The sequence below is a fragment of the Danio rerio genome, chromosome 7 (assembly GCF_049306965.1).
Source record: "Danio rerio strain Tuebingen ecotype United States chromosome 7, GRCz12tu, whole genome shotgun sequence".
In the NCBI taxonomy this organism is placed as follows: domain Eukaryota; kingdom Metazoa; phylum Chordata; class Actinopteri; order Cypriniformes; family Danionidae; genus Danio; species Danio rerio.
In genome coordinates this window covers 26587796-26604466 of record NC_133182.1, presented here as the reverse complement: position 1 = coordinate 26604466, position 16671 = coordinate 26587796, and the positions used below count along the sequence as shown (strand labels likewise).

The window sequence follows — 16671 nt, the reverse complement described above, 5'->3', positions numbered from 1 at the left end:
AACTTTTTTTAAACAGTGCATTTTACTCTTTATCACCACAGCCACATGCCATTACAATCAAATCAGGTTTATTTTGTACATTAACATAATAGAAGTCCATAGAGCAGTGTATATTCATGTGTATCATGTCACTGTTGCCATGCAAAAACAGTGCAAAGGTAAAAGTGCACGCTATGTGTGTGAACTTTGTAATGACATTGTGTGCTTGTCATCGTTGCAGAAAGGCTTGAATTAACTCCACAACAAATACATCAAATAATCATTGGGAAAGTTCTTACTGTAGTATTTCTGACAAACGTTATGTGAGATCTGCTTGCTTAATGTCTGTGACTCTGTTGCTTATCTGACGCAGCAGAGGCGGAGATTGAGGTACATTCTGACAGGCATGTGGGAATGGTGAGCAGGGAGAACTAGTGTTAAAGGCTCAGGCAACAAAAAAAAGCTACAAGAAGCTGAGAGCAAATAATTCTACTATTCTGAACGCTATAATAAATGATCTGATGGGTGTTTTGAGCTGAAACTTTACAGACACATTCTGGAGACAAAAGACTTATCTAAAATCTAACAAAAAAGCATAAAATAGGTTCCCTTTAATACAATTTGGTTTACTGTAATATTTAGTGCATCACAGAATCATTTTTATATTTGCACATATTGGTGTAGAACTCCTAATGTATAAACTGATATGAAAGACTGCAAACCAAAACTAAAACAGCTTGCACTCACAGTAATTTCAATAATAAACAATAGTTTTGCCACTCTTACAAGTGTTGCACAAAAATGCACATTCCTTATGGTTTGCGTCAATACACAAACACAAAGACTGGCATTCACAGGGCAGACGGTTCAACAGCCCTGACATTTTTCATTCAGTTTTGTTACAAGTTTCACATATTGGACATTAATTATGCTCCGAAACTTAACAATAGCTGACATCATTACCTCAACAAGATCCACTCGCTGTTGTACAACCTGTTTACCCACATTACAGCCACTTTTTCACAGCTTCATCTTTAACAGAAATCTGAGTCTGCAAATCAGATTTGACCATCAGCTTAGATTACATTTTACAGCAGCGATTACACCGTGTCATACTTTACAGTAGATGCTATTAATGTAGTGTTGCATTTTGTAGGTGTGAATGTTGCAGATTTTTGGGTCTGGATCATATTTTATCTCCTAAGATAAGACTAGTAGGATGGGTCAGGGTAATGTAAAAAAAAAAAAAAACTTCTCTTCTCTTTGGTTGTTGATTTGAATGAGACAGAAAAGGGGAGGGGAAACGCTAAGAACTGAAACCATAAATAGATGTTAAAGATAACAGCACAATCACAGGTGCCAGCATTACTTCAATGCAAGCTTAGTATTATTTTCCTGCTTCCTACAATTTTTTCCAACACAAAGGAACTCCTCTAAAAAGGGCATATTTGTGGAGCATCTCAAGAGGAAAAACCTTCAGAGTTTTAATAGGTAAGTGTAAAATAAAGTACTAAAATTATTTGCTGCCTTCATTTTTAGGAGTCAAATTAAAATTTCAAATCATTTAAACTTGGATTTCATAAAACAGGCTTAAAGCATGCTAAATATATTATGAGAAGTAAAATCTAAAAATGGGGCGAGGCAGTGGCGCATTAGGTAGTGCTGTCGCCTCACAGCAAGAAGGTTGCTGGGTCGCTGGTTCGAACCTCGGCTCAGTTGGTGTTTCTGTGTGGAGTTTGCATGTTCTCCCTGCCTTTGCGTGGGTTTCCTCCGGGTGCTCCGGTTTCCTCAAAGCCCAAAGACATGTGGTACAGGTGAATTGGGTAAGCTAAATTGTCTGTAGTGTATAATTGTGTGTGTGTGGATGTTTCCCAGAGATGGGTTGCGGCTGGAAGGGCATCCGCTGCGTAAAAAAATTGCTGGATAAGTTGGCGGTTCATTCCGCTGTGGCGACCCCGGATTAATAAAGGGACTAAGCTGACAAAAGAATGAATGAATGAAAATCTAAAAATTATGAATATAATTTAAGTTAAATTATCAAAGATATTTTCATGGCTTACCGATCAAATAATTTTTACAGTGTTGTGTTTGCATAATATTTAACTCAGTGGATGTTGTGATTGTGCTGCTTTTCTTAAAAAAAAAACCTGTCACCAGCAGTCAGAATCAGTTTAATTTGATTAAATGATAAATACTGTTACTGACAGTGATTTATTCAGTTTTTAGTCATAGTTTTATTGTGCCAGTTTTTATATTTAAATTAGCAGACAATATGCATCGTTCTTGTAGTGATCTTGTAGTAATCTGTCAAAGCAGACAATCTTTCAGTGTAAAAATAGATCACAAAAGAGAAAGAAAAGGACTGCATAACATGTTTTACCACATTCTATGGAAAAGTTACAACATTGTAAAAGCTTGTTTAATCTTTCATCATCTCATGCTTAAGCCTTCGCATATAAATGCTTCAGTAAACAGCAGTGAACAGCAGTTTCTACGTTAAGAGAAAAAGTAGGCCATGAGACAGCTCTGTTTAATGAACAGACCAAAATACTCTCAAACCCCTCGCAAACTCCTGCCGATTTAATCTGTGTAAAAACTGTGATCTAAAACCCAGAAAATGACACTCGGTGATAAAGAACATAAAATGATTAATCCCAGAATAGGCTTTTTTTTTATCAAATACTGTTTCAGATTAGGCTGAAAACCAGCAAGAAAATCCCATGTCTCAGCCAGAAGAACCAGCATCGGCTCCTCCAGCCACAGAACTTGAGCCAGACAACCAACAACCTCCAGTTCAATCCGATTCAAGTAATCCAGCAGAAGCATCACGTCAAAACAGTAGCTCAAACTAAAAAAAACATCTTACATACAGTTTTTCTCTCTTTATTTAATCATGTCTTAAAAGTAGGTTGTCCACCTCAAAATAACCTTCCAAATCTTTTGTCTCAATCTGAAGATCCTGCTCCAGATAAACAACCACCTCCAATGGAAATACAATCTGAACCAATTTATGAATTTATTGAGGATCAGATCTATGATGGTAAGAGTATATTCAAAGTATTTGATATACAAAGAGACGAAAAACGTGTTGTGCAGTATTTATGTAGAGTATATGCAGTGCTATGCAATATTTTGATTTCCACAAGTCATGAGGAAATTAAGCTTTCATGATAATTAAGCTAATGAAAATATTTTGCACACAGTTAAAGCATTGACTGATTCTTTCATTTTAAATAGTGGCTCAATCAAGAGAAATGTCAGATTACCAAACTAACCAGATTGTTTTTATTCTCCTTAAGAGCCTACACCAGATCCCCCATCTGCAGGACTCCAGACTAAGGATCAAACACCTCAAGTTCAGTCAGTCTTGAATCAGACTAGTCCAGTCAATGTAGTAGTGCCATACCCCATTCAGTCATCTGGAGGTAAACTAATTTCATAAATCAATGACCCAGAACACACACGCAAAAATAATATACTACAATTCGCCAATTATAGCTATAATTCACCCAAAACTAAAAAATTCTCTCATCATTTACTCATCCATCAATTGTTATAAACCTGTTAAGAGCTCCTTTATTTCTTTACAATGCATTTTGAAGTCTGTTGGAGACCTGTAACCACTGATTTATATAGTAATTGTTTTTCCCACTGTGGAAGGTAATGGTTTCATTTCACCTCTAGTTTTCAGCTTTCTTCAAAATCTTCTTTTGTGTATTTGTGAAACTTAGTGATGTTTTATAAACAAATTTCGGTAGCAGCACAATCAGTTTTTGATGAGGCTAATTCATCATTGACAATCTTTCAATTATTAGCTCAAGACCAAACCCCTATAAATAGTCAAACACGTCATACCTCTATTTTCTCTTGACTTCAGCATCCCTCCACCACCCCAACTCCACACCATTAAACCCGATACCTACTTAAATCTGAGGGGGGAGCGTTCTGGTGCCAGGTTAGACACTGCGCTCAGACCCTATCTTTTTCTATACTGATAAGGTGAATAACACGAGTTAGGATGACTCACAAAGCTTAGAGCCCTCTCCCCAGTCAGCACGCCAAATACACATATTCTATTCAGTCAAATATCTGTGAGTGTGAACTCATGAATAGAGGTTTGGAAACACTTGAGGGTCAGTAAATAGTGAGTAAATTTCATTTTTAGAAGAACTATCCTTTTCATGCTCAAAGAGTTTCATGTTCTTTATTCATTTTTACCTGAAATAAGGCAATCCAGTACAAAACAACTTTCAAACTGTCACGTCTCAGCCAGCAAGTCTTGCACCAACTCCTCTACCTGCAGGGCCTCAGCCACAGACTCAAACCCTTCCAGGTCAGAATCCCTTGAATCAGTCTTCACAAAGGGATTGAGAACTTTACCAAGTTAAGCCATTTATACTTGTTTTAAACTTTTGTTTGAAACTAGGCTACACAGTAGTTCAGCGCAACTATCCTGTTGGAGGAGTACCTGGAGGGGCTACTCTACCTGCAGGCCTCCAGTCAAATAATCAGCCACCAGTTCAACTAGTCCTAATTCAGGAAGGTGCAGGTAATCTAGCAACTCAGCAGGTTCAGCCATATCCAGGTAAACACTGAAGGAATGTTTACTCATCTATTCATCTTCATCATAGCAACTCGATCCATTAAGGGCATTAAGTGGTCAAGAAGATCTACAAAAGTTCTTCTGAGCATTAGAATGGAGAGAAATGGTAATTTAGGACAGTGGTTCCCAACCTTTTTCTTTGGGGCCCCCCCCATGAACATATACAAACATTGGAGCCCCCCCACCATATAAATACACACGCACGCGCACACATATGTACTGTGTATATATATATTGTGTGTATGTGTGTGTGTTTGTGTAATATTAATATATAGTAATATGTATAGAAAATATTAATTAATCAGTTTTAACTTGTCTTGGCCTTCAAAAAAAAACAAAATTTAGGTAGGCTTTGTCATACTGTCTAATCTTTTTCTTCGCCTCTGAAGAATCACTGCATTTACGTTTGTCTGCCATTTTTGTTTTGATTTTGCCTTTACGACACGTTGACAAGCAGATTGCGCGAGTGAGCAAAATTTAAATAATTATTTAAAGTTATTTATTTTAATTATTTTCACTATTATGTTGGAATTTTAAGCATGCGTTTAGATTTTTATTTATTTTTTTGGTACTTAAAAATACATATATAATAGTAGGGCTGCTCGATTTTGGGAAAAATCATAATCACGATAATTTTGGTCATAATTGTAATCACAATTATTCAAAACCATTGCCAGTTAAAGTCAAAATTATTAGCACTCCTGAGATTTTTTTTTTTTATAAATATTTCCCAAATTATGTTTAACAGAGCAAGGAATTTTAACAGTATTTCCTATAATATTTTTTCTTCTATTTGTTTTATTTTAGCTAGAATAAAGAAAGGTTTAAATATTTTGAAACCAATTTAAGGTCAATATTATTAGCCCCCTTAAGCAATATATATTTTTGATTGTCTGCAGAATAGACTACCGTTATAATGACTTGCCTTATTACTCTAATTAAGCTTTTGAACTGCACTTTAATCTGAATGCTTGTATTTTGAAAAATATCTAGTAAAATATTATGTGCTGTCATTATAGCAAAGACAAAAAGAAATCAGTAATTAGAAATGAGATATCAAAACTATTATGTTCAGAAATAAGTTAATAAAATATTCCTTTTCTGAAACAGAAATTGGGCAGGAAAAGGTTTGCTTATATTCAAGAGGGCTAATAATTCTGACTTCAACTGTATACATACAGTTATTTTCCACCCTGCAAAGGAAAGAGAAATAAATACAATAGAATAAAAATATGAAACAAACTGTGCTTTAAGCATCTTCACTGTAAGAAAAACACTTTAGCTACAGCAGTCCTTCAGTCAAGAGCAGCGAGGGTTTTCTCGTTATGTTGGTCTAATAATGATAAAAACAGGCGGCAGCAGGAATATTTCTCGCTGTCTCTTTAATGGTTTCTCTTTCACGTCTTTTGATCCTCAACTCTTTTGTTTATTACACAAATGAGGGTTAATGTAAATAATTACTAAACACCGCGTTTTGACACCTATTTGACCATTAAAGCGTTCACGTTAAGATGACTTTAGATGTCTGCGCTCCTCTGCTCGTCTCAGTGTGCGAATGAGAGTGAATGCCGACCGGCCGCATGCTTCTGACTGCGTGATCGTGCTGCACACACACATAAGCTCTTTTGCACTTTTAAGAGCAACACGTGTACAACTGGAACGAGGCAAAATATGATGCAATAATAATTTATCTCAATTAATGCTTTTTTATAATCGTTTGAAACCGAAATATAAATCTGATTTTCGATTAATTGCAAAGCCCTTTATAATAGTGGAGCATTTTTATGCCTTTTTCTACCTCAATACTTATCCTCTCCCGCGCCCCCCCTGTGAACTCTGGCGCCCCCCCTTAGGGGGGCGCAGACCCCAGGTTGGGAACCACTGATTTAGGAGATTTCGGATGTGGTTAGATGGTCTGATTGGAGTATTTCAGAAAAAACTGATCTACTGGGACCTTCATGTACAACGATCTCTAAGGCTAACAACAAATGGTGTGAACAATATTAAGTGTGCTGCAATTCTGTAGGAATAATTGGCTTGTTTATGTCAAAAGTTGGAGAATTAGGTTGATGAGTTTGCACTGACAGATTTACAACTTAAATTACAACATGCGAGGAGTGCAAAAAGCATCTTTGCATTCGTAACACATCAAACCTTGAAGTAGATTATTGGTGCCGATAGCCTTGTGGGTAGAACGTGACATGTAGTGCCATTGTGCTTAGGGTGGCCTGAGATTGCTTCCTGGCTCATGGACATTTTCTAGTCAAATCGCCCCTCTCACTCCTCAACCTTGTCACTGTCCTGTCATAATAAAAAAAAGACAAAAATAAAAACCTTGAAGCAGATGAGCTACAGCAGCAGTAGACACCAGTACTACTCTATTCAGCTAAGGAGACGTTAAGGCTACAGTTCATACGCACTAGCAAAGCATACTGGAGAAAGTTTGTCTGGTCTGATGATTCTCAATTTCCTCTGCAACATTGAGATGGTTAGGGGTGAGAATTTGAAAACATGGATTGAAATCTAGCTTTTAGGCTGTAGATGTGGAGTTTATTTTCTTATCACACTTTGTGGCCCATATTATATATTCAGTGACATTATTAAATGAGTATTCTTGTTGACCATGTCAATCCCTTCATGAAATCAATTTAATCATCAAGTGGGATGGTTACTTAATGTCCCATGACACAAACTCGGATCATCTCAAACTAGTTTCTTGAATATAACAATGTGTTCTGAAATAGGGCATTTGTACTCAAATTGCCTCTCACAAGATATTGATTCAATAGAACATCCTTATGTACATCTTAGTCAAGTTTCCAGCATCCTACTGAACCTATGCCACAGAATATATCCCACTAAAATAAAGGCCCTGCTTTGCATATACAGTGAAATTAGATATTTTCCAATCATTTTGTTTGTTCTGTTGTCTGTTAATTTAGTAATCAGAACACAAGCGCATCGTATTAAATAATTTCACAAACAAACACAACTTTTTTTAAACTAGGCTATCCAGTCCAAAACACTCTTCCAAATCCCTTGCCTCAGGGAAAAAGTCCTCCATCGACTTCTTCAGATGCAGAACTCCAGCAACAAAATCAGCCACCACCAGCTCAACTAATCACAAACCAGTGTGATCCAAATAATCCAGCGCAAGTTCAAGCATATCCAGGTAAAGTTGAACAACATTTGGCTTCACAAAATTAACATTAAATCTAAAAGTGATGAATAATGTTAAAAACTCAGATTTAACAAAAATTGTTCTTTCATAAATCACACAATTAACTATATCCTGACTTTTGATGCAATTTAAAGGTGAAGTATGTAGTTTAAATGCTATTAGTGGTATTTGTGGTATCATAGCTGTCACATTGGAGCCCAAGACAGACTTGGTCAATACCTATGGGAGTCCCCCAGGGAGAACTAGGTTGACGCCAGAAGTGGTGTTTGTGAGACCAGCAGTGTGGATGCTAATTCCTCAGTATACTCAAGGGCAACTTATACTGTAACAAACAACGTCCTTCACATGAAATGATCAACAAAAGTTCTGACTGTCCTTTAATAATTTACAATCAATCAAATAATCCCCATGCATTGAACCATTTACACTGAGTTTGTTTACACTGAACTAAATAAATTCAATCAGTGTTTGTTGGATTATGGAATGTCTGGATAGTTTGATATGATTTTCCAACAAATGGCAACTCAGACGTAATCTGATCAGGGACCAAATAGGCTTCAGGTAAATGTCTTTTTATTTATTTATTAATGCCCTTTTCATTGGTCTGCCAGCCAACCTCATCTCCAGATTACAGTGTATTCAAAACTCTGCGGCTAGAATACTCACTCATACTAAACATTCTGCTCATATAACCTCAATCTTGTACGACCTCCATTGGCTCCTAGTTGCATACCGCAAATTCAAAATTCTCCTCCTTGCCTTTAGATCCCTAAATAGCCTAGCGCCCTCCTATCTCTGCAACATGCTTGTCCCCTACACCCCAACTCGTTCATTACGTTCCGCTGACTCTGGCCTTCTAGCTGTCCCTCGGTACCGCCTCTGTTCAATGGGGGGCAGATCATTTAGTGTTATTGCACCCAAACCCTGGAACTCTCTACCACGTTCACTCCGCTCTGCTAATAAATCTCTGAATTTAAATCCTTACTTAAGACTCTTATTTTTAAAAATGCTTCACTTCTGATCTGCCACACTGACCACTTTATCTGATCCACCTGTGCTCTGCTCACTTGTCTCCTAGGTCTTGCTTGTGTAATTCCAGTTTGTTATATTTGACTTCCTGTATGTTTGTTTATCTTTTTTTCTCATTCTTTGTAAAGTGTCCTTGAGCTCTGGAAAGGCGCTATATAAAAAAATTATTATTATTATTATTATTATTATGTCTTTTTAATCTTGAGAAGGATAATTGAATAAAACTATTTAATTTTTGTGTGTGGCAATTGTTGGGGCAATAGTATTTTTACATTCACACCAATCTAAATAAAATGGTCAACTTGTTTGCTGGTGTTTGTCTGTGTGATGTGAATAAATTACCCAATCACAGTGCACACTATGTTAGCTGATTAACATCTTACAATGCAGTTTGAAAAATTGTTAAAATCTATATGATTTTTAATGCAAACACCATGTACCTAGGCAAGCTGGGATTGGGGAATGTACAAAATCCATATGCTTTTCAAAGAATCAGTTTCAGAAAGAAGTTAACAAAAAGAAGTTAACAAAATAAAAAATGCCTTATGAAAACTGCCAACTTTATCTATCTTTTACCGCATTGTCTTTTTCTGCATTTTTGGCAAGTTTTTTAAGTTTTTTTTTTTTTAGTAACATGTCAGACATGGTTTGAGACACGTAAAACAATCTGGCTCAGACTAACTGTAGAAGTAGCCATACCCCAATCTCACTCTATAGGTTAAACTAAAAAGTGATTGACAGATTAATGTTTTGATTGGTGCCAGGAGGCTTTGTGTTTAATAGTAGTCAATGATTAAAACAAACTTAGTCGAGTTTATTTTTATATTGTAACATTGAAAAAAGAGGCAACACGATGGCGCAGTTGCCTCACAGCAAGAAGCTTGCTGGTTCGAGCCTCACCTGAGTCAGTTGGCATTTCTGTGTGAAGTTTGCATGTTTCTGTGGGTTTCCTCCGGATGCTCCGGTTTACCCCACAGTCCAAAAACATGTGCTGTAGGTGAATTGGGTAAGCTAAATTGTCCGTAGTGTATGCGTGTATGTCCTGGACCTCCAGGTTGGGGGTTGAGCATTTGGCTGACAACCCACCTCATAAAGAGCTAGATGTTACGAAACACCAATATAGTGCGGCTAAATATCAACTTCAATATAAATGACCCCATAAGTAAGTAACATTGAAAATCATTCATACTTCACCTTTAAGTACTGTGTTGAATAGTTTAGAGGTACTTAGAGCAATTGCTGTAAACACAATGATGTTTTTGCCTTCTTCTTCATAAATGCGCCCAGCACCTGCAGTTCCACCAGTGATTTTAACTTATGGAATACCACCTGGCCTTGAGTATCTCACTCAGGTGAGCATCTCTCTATTCTCTAATGCGCTTATTAGGATTAGTGTAATATTTATGATGTGTAATTTTTGTGCGTTTCAGGTTGACCAGGTCCTTGTTCGCCAAAAAATTCAGTGTATAAAAAGTAAGTCTTCTTTTTTTAGTTCTTTGATTGTGTTTTCTGGTTTCATTCTTAACACGTTGATCATTTCTGATCTATAACTTTACCTGTATGTCATTTTAAACTAAGATATATCAAATCAACAACCTTTGATCATATTTGTCTGCAGTACTCACCTGCTATCAGCCTAGCAACCAGTATGAGATCAAAAACAGCATTGGGCAAGAGGTTTACCGTGTCAAAGAAGAGAGCGATTGCTTTGCACGCAGTGTCTTAGGTTCAATTCACAATTTTAAATTGCGAATTGAAAACAGTTTGGGCCAAGAAGTCATCCAGATGGAAAAACCAATGCAATGCTACCTACAAGAGGTAACATTAACATTCAAGACTAATTTAGCATTTAAATAAAATGTCTGTACCTATTGCTTAATAAATTGCTCCTTATAATAACTGCTTAACTAATTAGCATAAATATGTTTAGCTTCAATTTAGCATAATATAGTGATTATATATAATATAGGCACTGTAATGCACTGCAGGGAAGGGATGTGTTAGTATGTTAACTATGAAAAGAAATGTAATATCCATGCAGTTCCAGGTTTGTTTTGAAAAGGAAAAAGGCAGTAAAAAATTAAACTACTATGAAACTAATTGACTACAAGTTGAAATAATGTAATAAAAAAATACCACTTTGCATAATCAGTTGTTTTTGTATGGGTAAAAATTAATGTAAGTTGAGACCAGAAGTCTCAACACATTTAAGCTGCAATGGCCGCATCCACTCATTGGTAAAAAATGAGGTTAATACAATTCAAACATCTTGCAAGCACTTATTTTTTCCAGAATTGCGACTCACAATTGCTCACAGTGGATGCCCTTCCAGCTGCCACCAAGTGGGAAACATCCATACACACTCATTCACACACATACATACACTACGGCCAATTTAGATTAATAAATTCACCTATAGCACATGTCTTTGAACTGTGAGGGAAACCGGAGCACCCGGAGGAAACCCACGCCAACATGGGAGGGGAGAACATGCAAACTCCACACAGAAATGCCAACTGACCCAGCCGAGACTTGAACCAACGACCCTCTTGCTTTGAGGCAACAGTGCTAACCACTGATCCCCTTCAGAATTTATATCTTGCTTATAATTTTATTTTTTTTTTCTTAGAATAGCGATGTAATGTAAGTCACAATTGTAATACACAGACCTGAGAAAGTTAAAACTGACATCTGTGATATAAGGATGGTTAATATTTGTTTATTCTACTTACTGCCTTTCTTCTTTTACAGTCAGAAGGATAGCAATTTTAGTTTTAGTTTTTAAATTGAAAGTAATCCTGCTATAAAGAAAGGTATGCAAGGGTTTAGTTGTTGGGTTATGAGTGCATGTTTGTTGCCAAAAATAACAGAGAAGCAGCTGTGCAGTGATATGAGCTAATTCTTTTTATGGGACAATGTTCAACTAAATTAGCATGTCGTTCTATTTTTAACCGTGTGATTAAAAGGTTCTTATGAGCATACTGCTATGTCCTTTTGAGTTTAATATGTATTATATAGAATCCGATTTTTTGCACAAACCAAAGAATGTGCTGTTATTTTACATGTGCACTTCAATCAGTTAGAGTGGTTTTGCATTGTTACTGAGAAATTGAGAAACTTAGGATTTCCTCCCAGTGCTCATGAACTTGACACCCCATGGTGTCTAAAATAGCCAATATGTTGTCTGTCTACCTGTTGCACACATTTTTCCCATTTTTTTTTTTCATTTCCTTCCTCAGATTGCAATACAGGCTCCCCCGGGAATAACTATAGGCTATGTAAAACAAGACTGGTCCTTTTTGAACCCAAAATTCTCTGTCATAGGCCCCAATAATGAGGTACAGCTGGCAATCCATGGGCCCTTCCTTCCCTTTGATTGCTGTAGTGAAGTAATCTTTGAGGTAACTTTCATTTCAGACAAGATAATATTGGTAATAAAGTTTTAGTTCAATCAAAAAGGAAAATTATGTTCTCAGACTATAAACCCGAGACCTTTGTTTATCTTAGAAACACAAGAGCTCCATCATCCTCTATACACAGCAATGGTTATGACTCGTTTAAAGTGCTGAATGGGACCAAAAACACCCTCAAACATTCTGTGTTTTAGTGGTTCAAAGTGAATAATATAAACCTATGAGAATACTTTTGTGTGCAGAGCCTCAGAGTCATTCAGAATTATATATGTGCATTATACACTTTATTAGGTAAACCTGTCCAACTGCTCATTGATGCAAATTTACGAGCAGTTTACAGTGAATGAGGTAAAAAAGAGAGAATATCCAGTGAGTGGCAGTTCTGTGGGTGCAAATGCCTTGTTGATGCCAAAGGTCAGAGGAGAAAGACCAGACTGGTTTGAGCTGATAGAAAGGCAACAGTAACTCAAATAACCACTCATTAAAACTGAGGTATGCAGAAGAGCATCACTGCACAACACATCGAACCTTGAGGCAGATGGGCTACAGCAGCAGAAGACCACACCTGGAGCCACTTCCATCAGCTAAGAACAGGAAACTGAGGCTACAATTCACACAGAATCACCAAATCTGCACAATAGAAGATTGGAAAAACGTTGCCTGGTCTGATGAGTCTCCATTTCTGGTGTGACATTCAGATGGTAGGATCAGAATTTGGCATCAACAACATGAAAGCATGGATCCATCCTGCCTTGAATCAATGGTTCAGGCTGGTGGTGGTAATGTTTTGGCACACTTTGGTGGTGGTTTTTCTTGGCACACTTTGGGCCCATCAGTACCAATTGAGCATCATGTCAGTGCCACAGCCTACCTGAGTATTGTTGCTAATCAGGATAACACACCATGTCATAAAGCGTAAACTATCTCGAGCTTGTTTCTTGAAAATGACAACAAGTTCAGTGTACTCAAATGGCCTCCACAGACACCAGATCTCAATCCAACAGAGCACCATTGGGATGTGGTGGAACGGCAAGATTCTCATCACGAATGTGCAGCCAACAAATCTGCGGCAACTGTGTGATGCTATCATGACAATATGGACCAAGATCTTGTAACTTCATACCATTGGGAATATAGTTGTCTATGGAGGATGAAGGAGTTCTCAGATTTTATCTAAAATATATTTTAATTTGTATTCTAAAGATAAATAATGGTCTCAGGAGATTGGAATGACATGAGGGTGAGTAATTATCAACATAACATTTAAGGTTACACTGTGTGCTTTGCAATACTAAATGTCTTCCTTTAGGTAAAAAGCCTGTTGTATGGGCAGACGATTGGTCGAATCATAAAGGAGCAAAGTAGTTTCATTTCAACATTCTTTGCTGATAACAGCAATTTTCGTATTGAGTTCCCACTGGATTTGGATGTTAAAATAAAGGCTGTACTTCTGGGCGCTTGCTTCCTTATTGTGAGTATTAACCCAGTGATTTCTGTGACTGTCAAGAATTTGAAGTATAGTATGTATGTATACGAGTTGAAGTCAGAATTATTAGCCTCAGGGCAAGGAAATTTTCACAGCATGTCTTGAAAAATATCTAGTCAAATATTATTTACTGTCATCATGGCAAAGATAAAACAAATCAGTTTTCTAGAAATGATTTATTAGATTTATTTATTAGAACTGTTAAAAAAATCTTCCCTCTTTTAAACAGAAATTGGTAAAGAAAAATAAACAGGGATTCTAATAATTCAGGAGGACTGATAATTCTGACTTCAACTGTATATGCTAAAAGTGTTCATTCAGTAATTTTTTTTTTGTTTGTTTTTAGAAATTAAATTCACTATGTACTAAATATTAAAAATCATCAAGTGTTGATCTCTCTTTATTCCCTTTTCTTCTCATAGGACACCATATTCTATAACAAAAATGGAACTTTATTATTCAAATTATTGCGGGGACTTGTATAAGACAAAAGCTAAGTTTCAAAAATTAACTGCCCATTAAGGCACTACAAAAACATTATTTTTACTTGCAAAGTTTTTTATATACAAGTATTTTTTAGTTTTTTTCCCCTACCTTTTAATGTTTAGGACAGTATAATGGGTACTGGAGTGTGTGTGTGTGTGTGGAGCAAAGAGAGGGGAAGGATTGGTCAAGGACCTCGATCCGGGAATCAAACTCAGGTCGAGCATCTTAGTGCTGTATGTCAACGCACTGTAATGGCACCAATACTGGCAACGATTTTTTAAAAAGAAATAGTACAATATTACAAAAAATATGTGGTTCATATTAGTATGAGCCTTAGTGGATAGAACTGCAGAATAGACAGAAGAAGTGTTTAACACATATAAAGTTTCTGTCTGTATAACCTGAATAGCTTGAAATGTTGTTGCAAATATTGTTTACAATATCTATGTGTTATGGCGTGAATAATCTGTAAATAATGCATGTAAAACATCATGAACTTTAACATCTGAGTAAAAACATAAGAACTGTTCCAAATGTATATTGAATTTATAGCTAGATATTGATAGACTGCAGGGTTGTTACTCATTACACCGTCCAATCACTTGTTTTACATTAAAGGAAAAGTTCATCAAAAATTAACATTCTGTCATCATTTACTCATTCTACACTTGTTCCGAACCTGTTTGTTTCTTCTGTTGAACACAAAGGTAGATATAGTGAAAAATGTTGGTATTATTTTATCTAGTCTGAGTAAACATTGAGTAATTCTTTTCAGAAGAAATGCATGGGATGTTAAGCCTTTTGAGATATTAAGGACCTGAAACCCAAAGCCTCCATCTGCAGATGACTGATAAGGCAACTTTTGTTGTAATAGAAAAACCCACACATAAATGGGCCTCATTACTCATGGGGCGTTCTCTGTCATTTCCCTTCCTGTCATTTCAGTGAATATACACATGCATAGTCACAGAAATATTAGAGATGTGCTTTCAATTGTGTTTTTGTTTACACAACACTGTTTGTCAAATACTGAGTATGTCATTTGGTTACTTTTGCCTCTTGAAAATGTCAGTTTCTGTTGCAGTATGTTGTAAGAGTTGTCTCTATAGAATTAGTATTTAGCTCTCATAATCATATTTACAGAAGCTCTTCAGGCAGAATTGACAGTAGGGCTGCTGCTGCCTATTAGGAATAAGAATAAACTACTTTGTGGGTTTATTTAAATTGGGTTGTAATGTTGGATTGCATTTTGTTGAACATATATATTGAAAAATATATTGTAAAGGTATAAAGAACTAACATTCAGGTGATTACTTGTTTAAAAATTTAGTTTTTTTTCGTTTTGCAATATTCCTTTGGATTTATCACTTTACACGTCTTTATACTGAATAACAACGTTACAAAGTTCTAGGGCCTCAGTGTATATCATAACTTTTGCTTTTATCACATTTTGTAAATGAAATACATGAAAAACAACAAATATTGTAGGGAAACTGTAGAATATCAATTATTATTAGGCCTACCTTTCGTAGATATCCAAAATAGGCTCAACATCTCCGTGAAATGCCTCGATGTCGTCGAGTTTTGAAAAGAAAACTCCTTGGATTTTCCAACAGTAACGTTGGGCTAACATAAATATGAAAATTACAAGTTAGACTTAAATTATAACTAATTAAATGACTGTATTCTCTTTATCATTTGTGTTACTGTGACACGTTGTGGTTGTTTTGGGTACAGCATGCTAATCTGTATTTATCAGCGGTACCGTACAGCAACTCTTCAGGTAACGTATTTTCGGTTTCGACACTTTTTTTTTTTTTTTTTACACTTTTTTGTGTTTTACAATCACGTAGCATAGTGAATAGGTCGTAACGTTAGCCTTTTTTTGATGTTGTGGTTGTTCTAAATGAGCGAATTTAGCTACACTTACCCTTGTCTTATCGCGAATCATTAGTGTGAGCACAAAAAGAGTTTACCTTGGCACTATTGTAAATCTGCAGCTGGGCCGATTGGCCGATACCTGCCGCGGAGTAGCCTGTGTGATGCATCATATTCATAAACAGAGAAAAGTAGTCCGACAACAATGTTCCTCCGCAAGTCTGCAGTTTTTAACAATGAGGCGCAATGCATATTTATTAATAAATAAGTTAAGAATGTGTTTGAAATGCTGGTTTAATGTCACTCCTTCTTACTTGCATAGTTTAAACATCCTTTAAAATTGCATTAGTGATGTATTTCTGAAGATGTTCTTATTTGAATGTAAATGTTTGTCACGTCATAAGGACATTGTACCAGAAATCGTCTCTGAAATAGAACCATCAATACTGAATAAGAAGTATTTCATCCCAAAAATATCTGAAATGAACTAGGGGTTGATTTCTGTGAGTTGTTCTGTATGTCATTCATTTGGTTTTCAGTTTTTTTCTTTATTAAAAACACTTTACAAATAAACAAAGTCAGACCCTATCATTGTCCTTGTCCTCAGCCCAAAAGA

General features: G+C 36.2%; 2 protein-coding genes across 31 annotated transcripts in view; one reads left to right on the top strand and one right to left on the bottom strand.

The window, feature by feature from the left end:
• The window catches only part of LOC141375369 (uncharacterized), a 53218-nt gene extending 36780 nt beyond the window's left edge, over positions 1–16438 (bottom strand). For 9 of the 27 annotated variants that reach the window (XM_073908456.1, XM_073908457.1, XM_073908453.1 and 6 more), the window contains exons 1-3: positions 16154–16405; positions 15701–15803; positions 6737–6883 (exon numbers count right to left, since the gene is read on the bottom strand). Coding sequence is in view for 2 of the 27 variants with exons in the window: in XM_073908462.1 (XP_073764563.1) it covers positions 6737–6838 (102 nt within the window). In the remaining 25 variants the exon portion in view is untranslated. Of the gene's footprint in view, positions 1–6736; positions 6884–15700; positions 16064–16107 lie in introns of those variants that run through there. The other 18 variants (XM_073908443.1, XM_073908445.1, XM_073908449.1 and 15 more) reach the window with 15 other exon arrangements.
• Positions 1332–14812, top strand: si:dkey-62k3.6. 4 transcript variants are annotated; one of them, XM_017357023.4, is made up of 13 exons: positions 1332–1470; positions 2671–2787; positions 2936–3019; positions 3279–3404; positions 4208–4312; positions 4406–4528; positions 7590–7754; positions 10080–10144; positions 10223–10265; positions 10411–10610; positions 12032–12193; positions 13515–13676; positions 14114–14812. In XM_017357023.4, exons 2-13 carry the CDS (start codon positions 2700–2702, stop codon positions 14174–14176), a joined length of 1386 nt encoding a protein of 461 aa, XP_017212512.2. In that variant the 5' UTR covers positions 1332–1470; positions 2671–2699; the 3' UTR covers positions 14177–14812. The 4 variants fall into 4 exon arrangements, with proteins under 4 accessions (XP_017212512.2, XP_073764539.1, XP_073764541.1 ...); XM_073908438.1 differs by having other exon boundaries at positions 4406–4564; XM_073908440.1 differs by having other exon boundaries at positions 2643–2787.
• Positions 16439–16671: the final 233 nt, after the last annotated feature.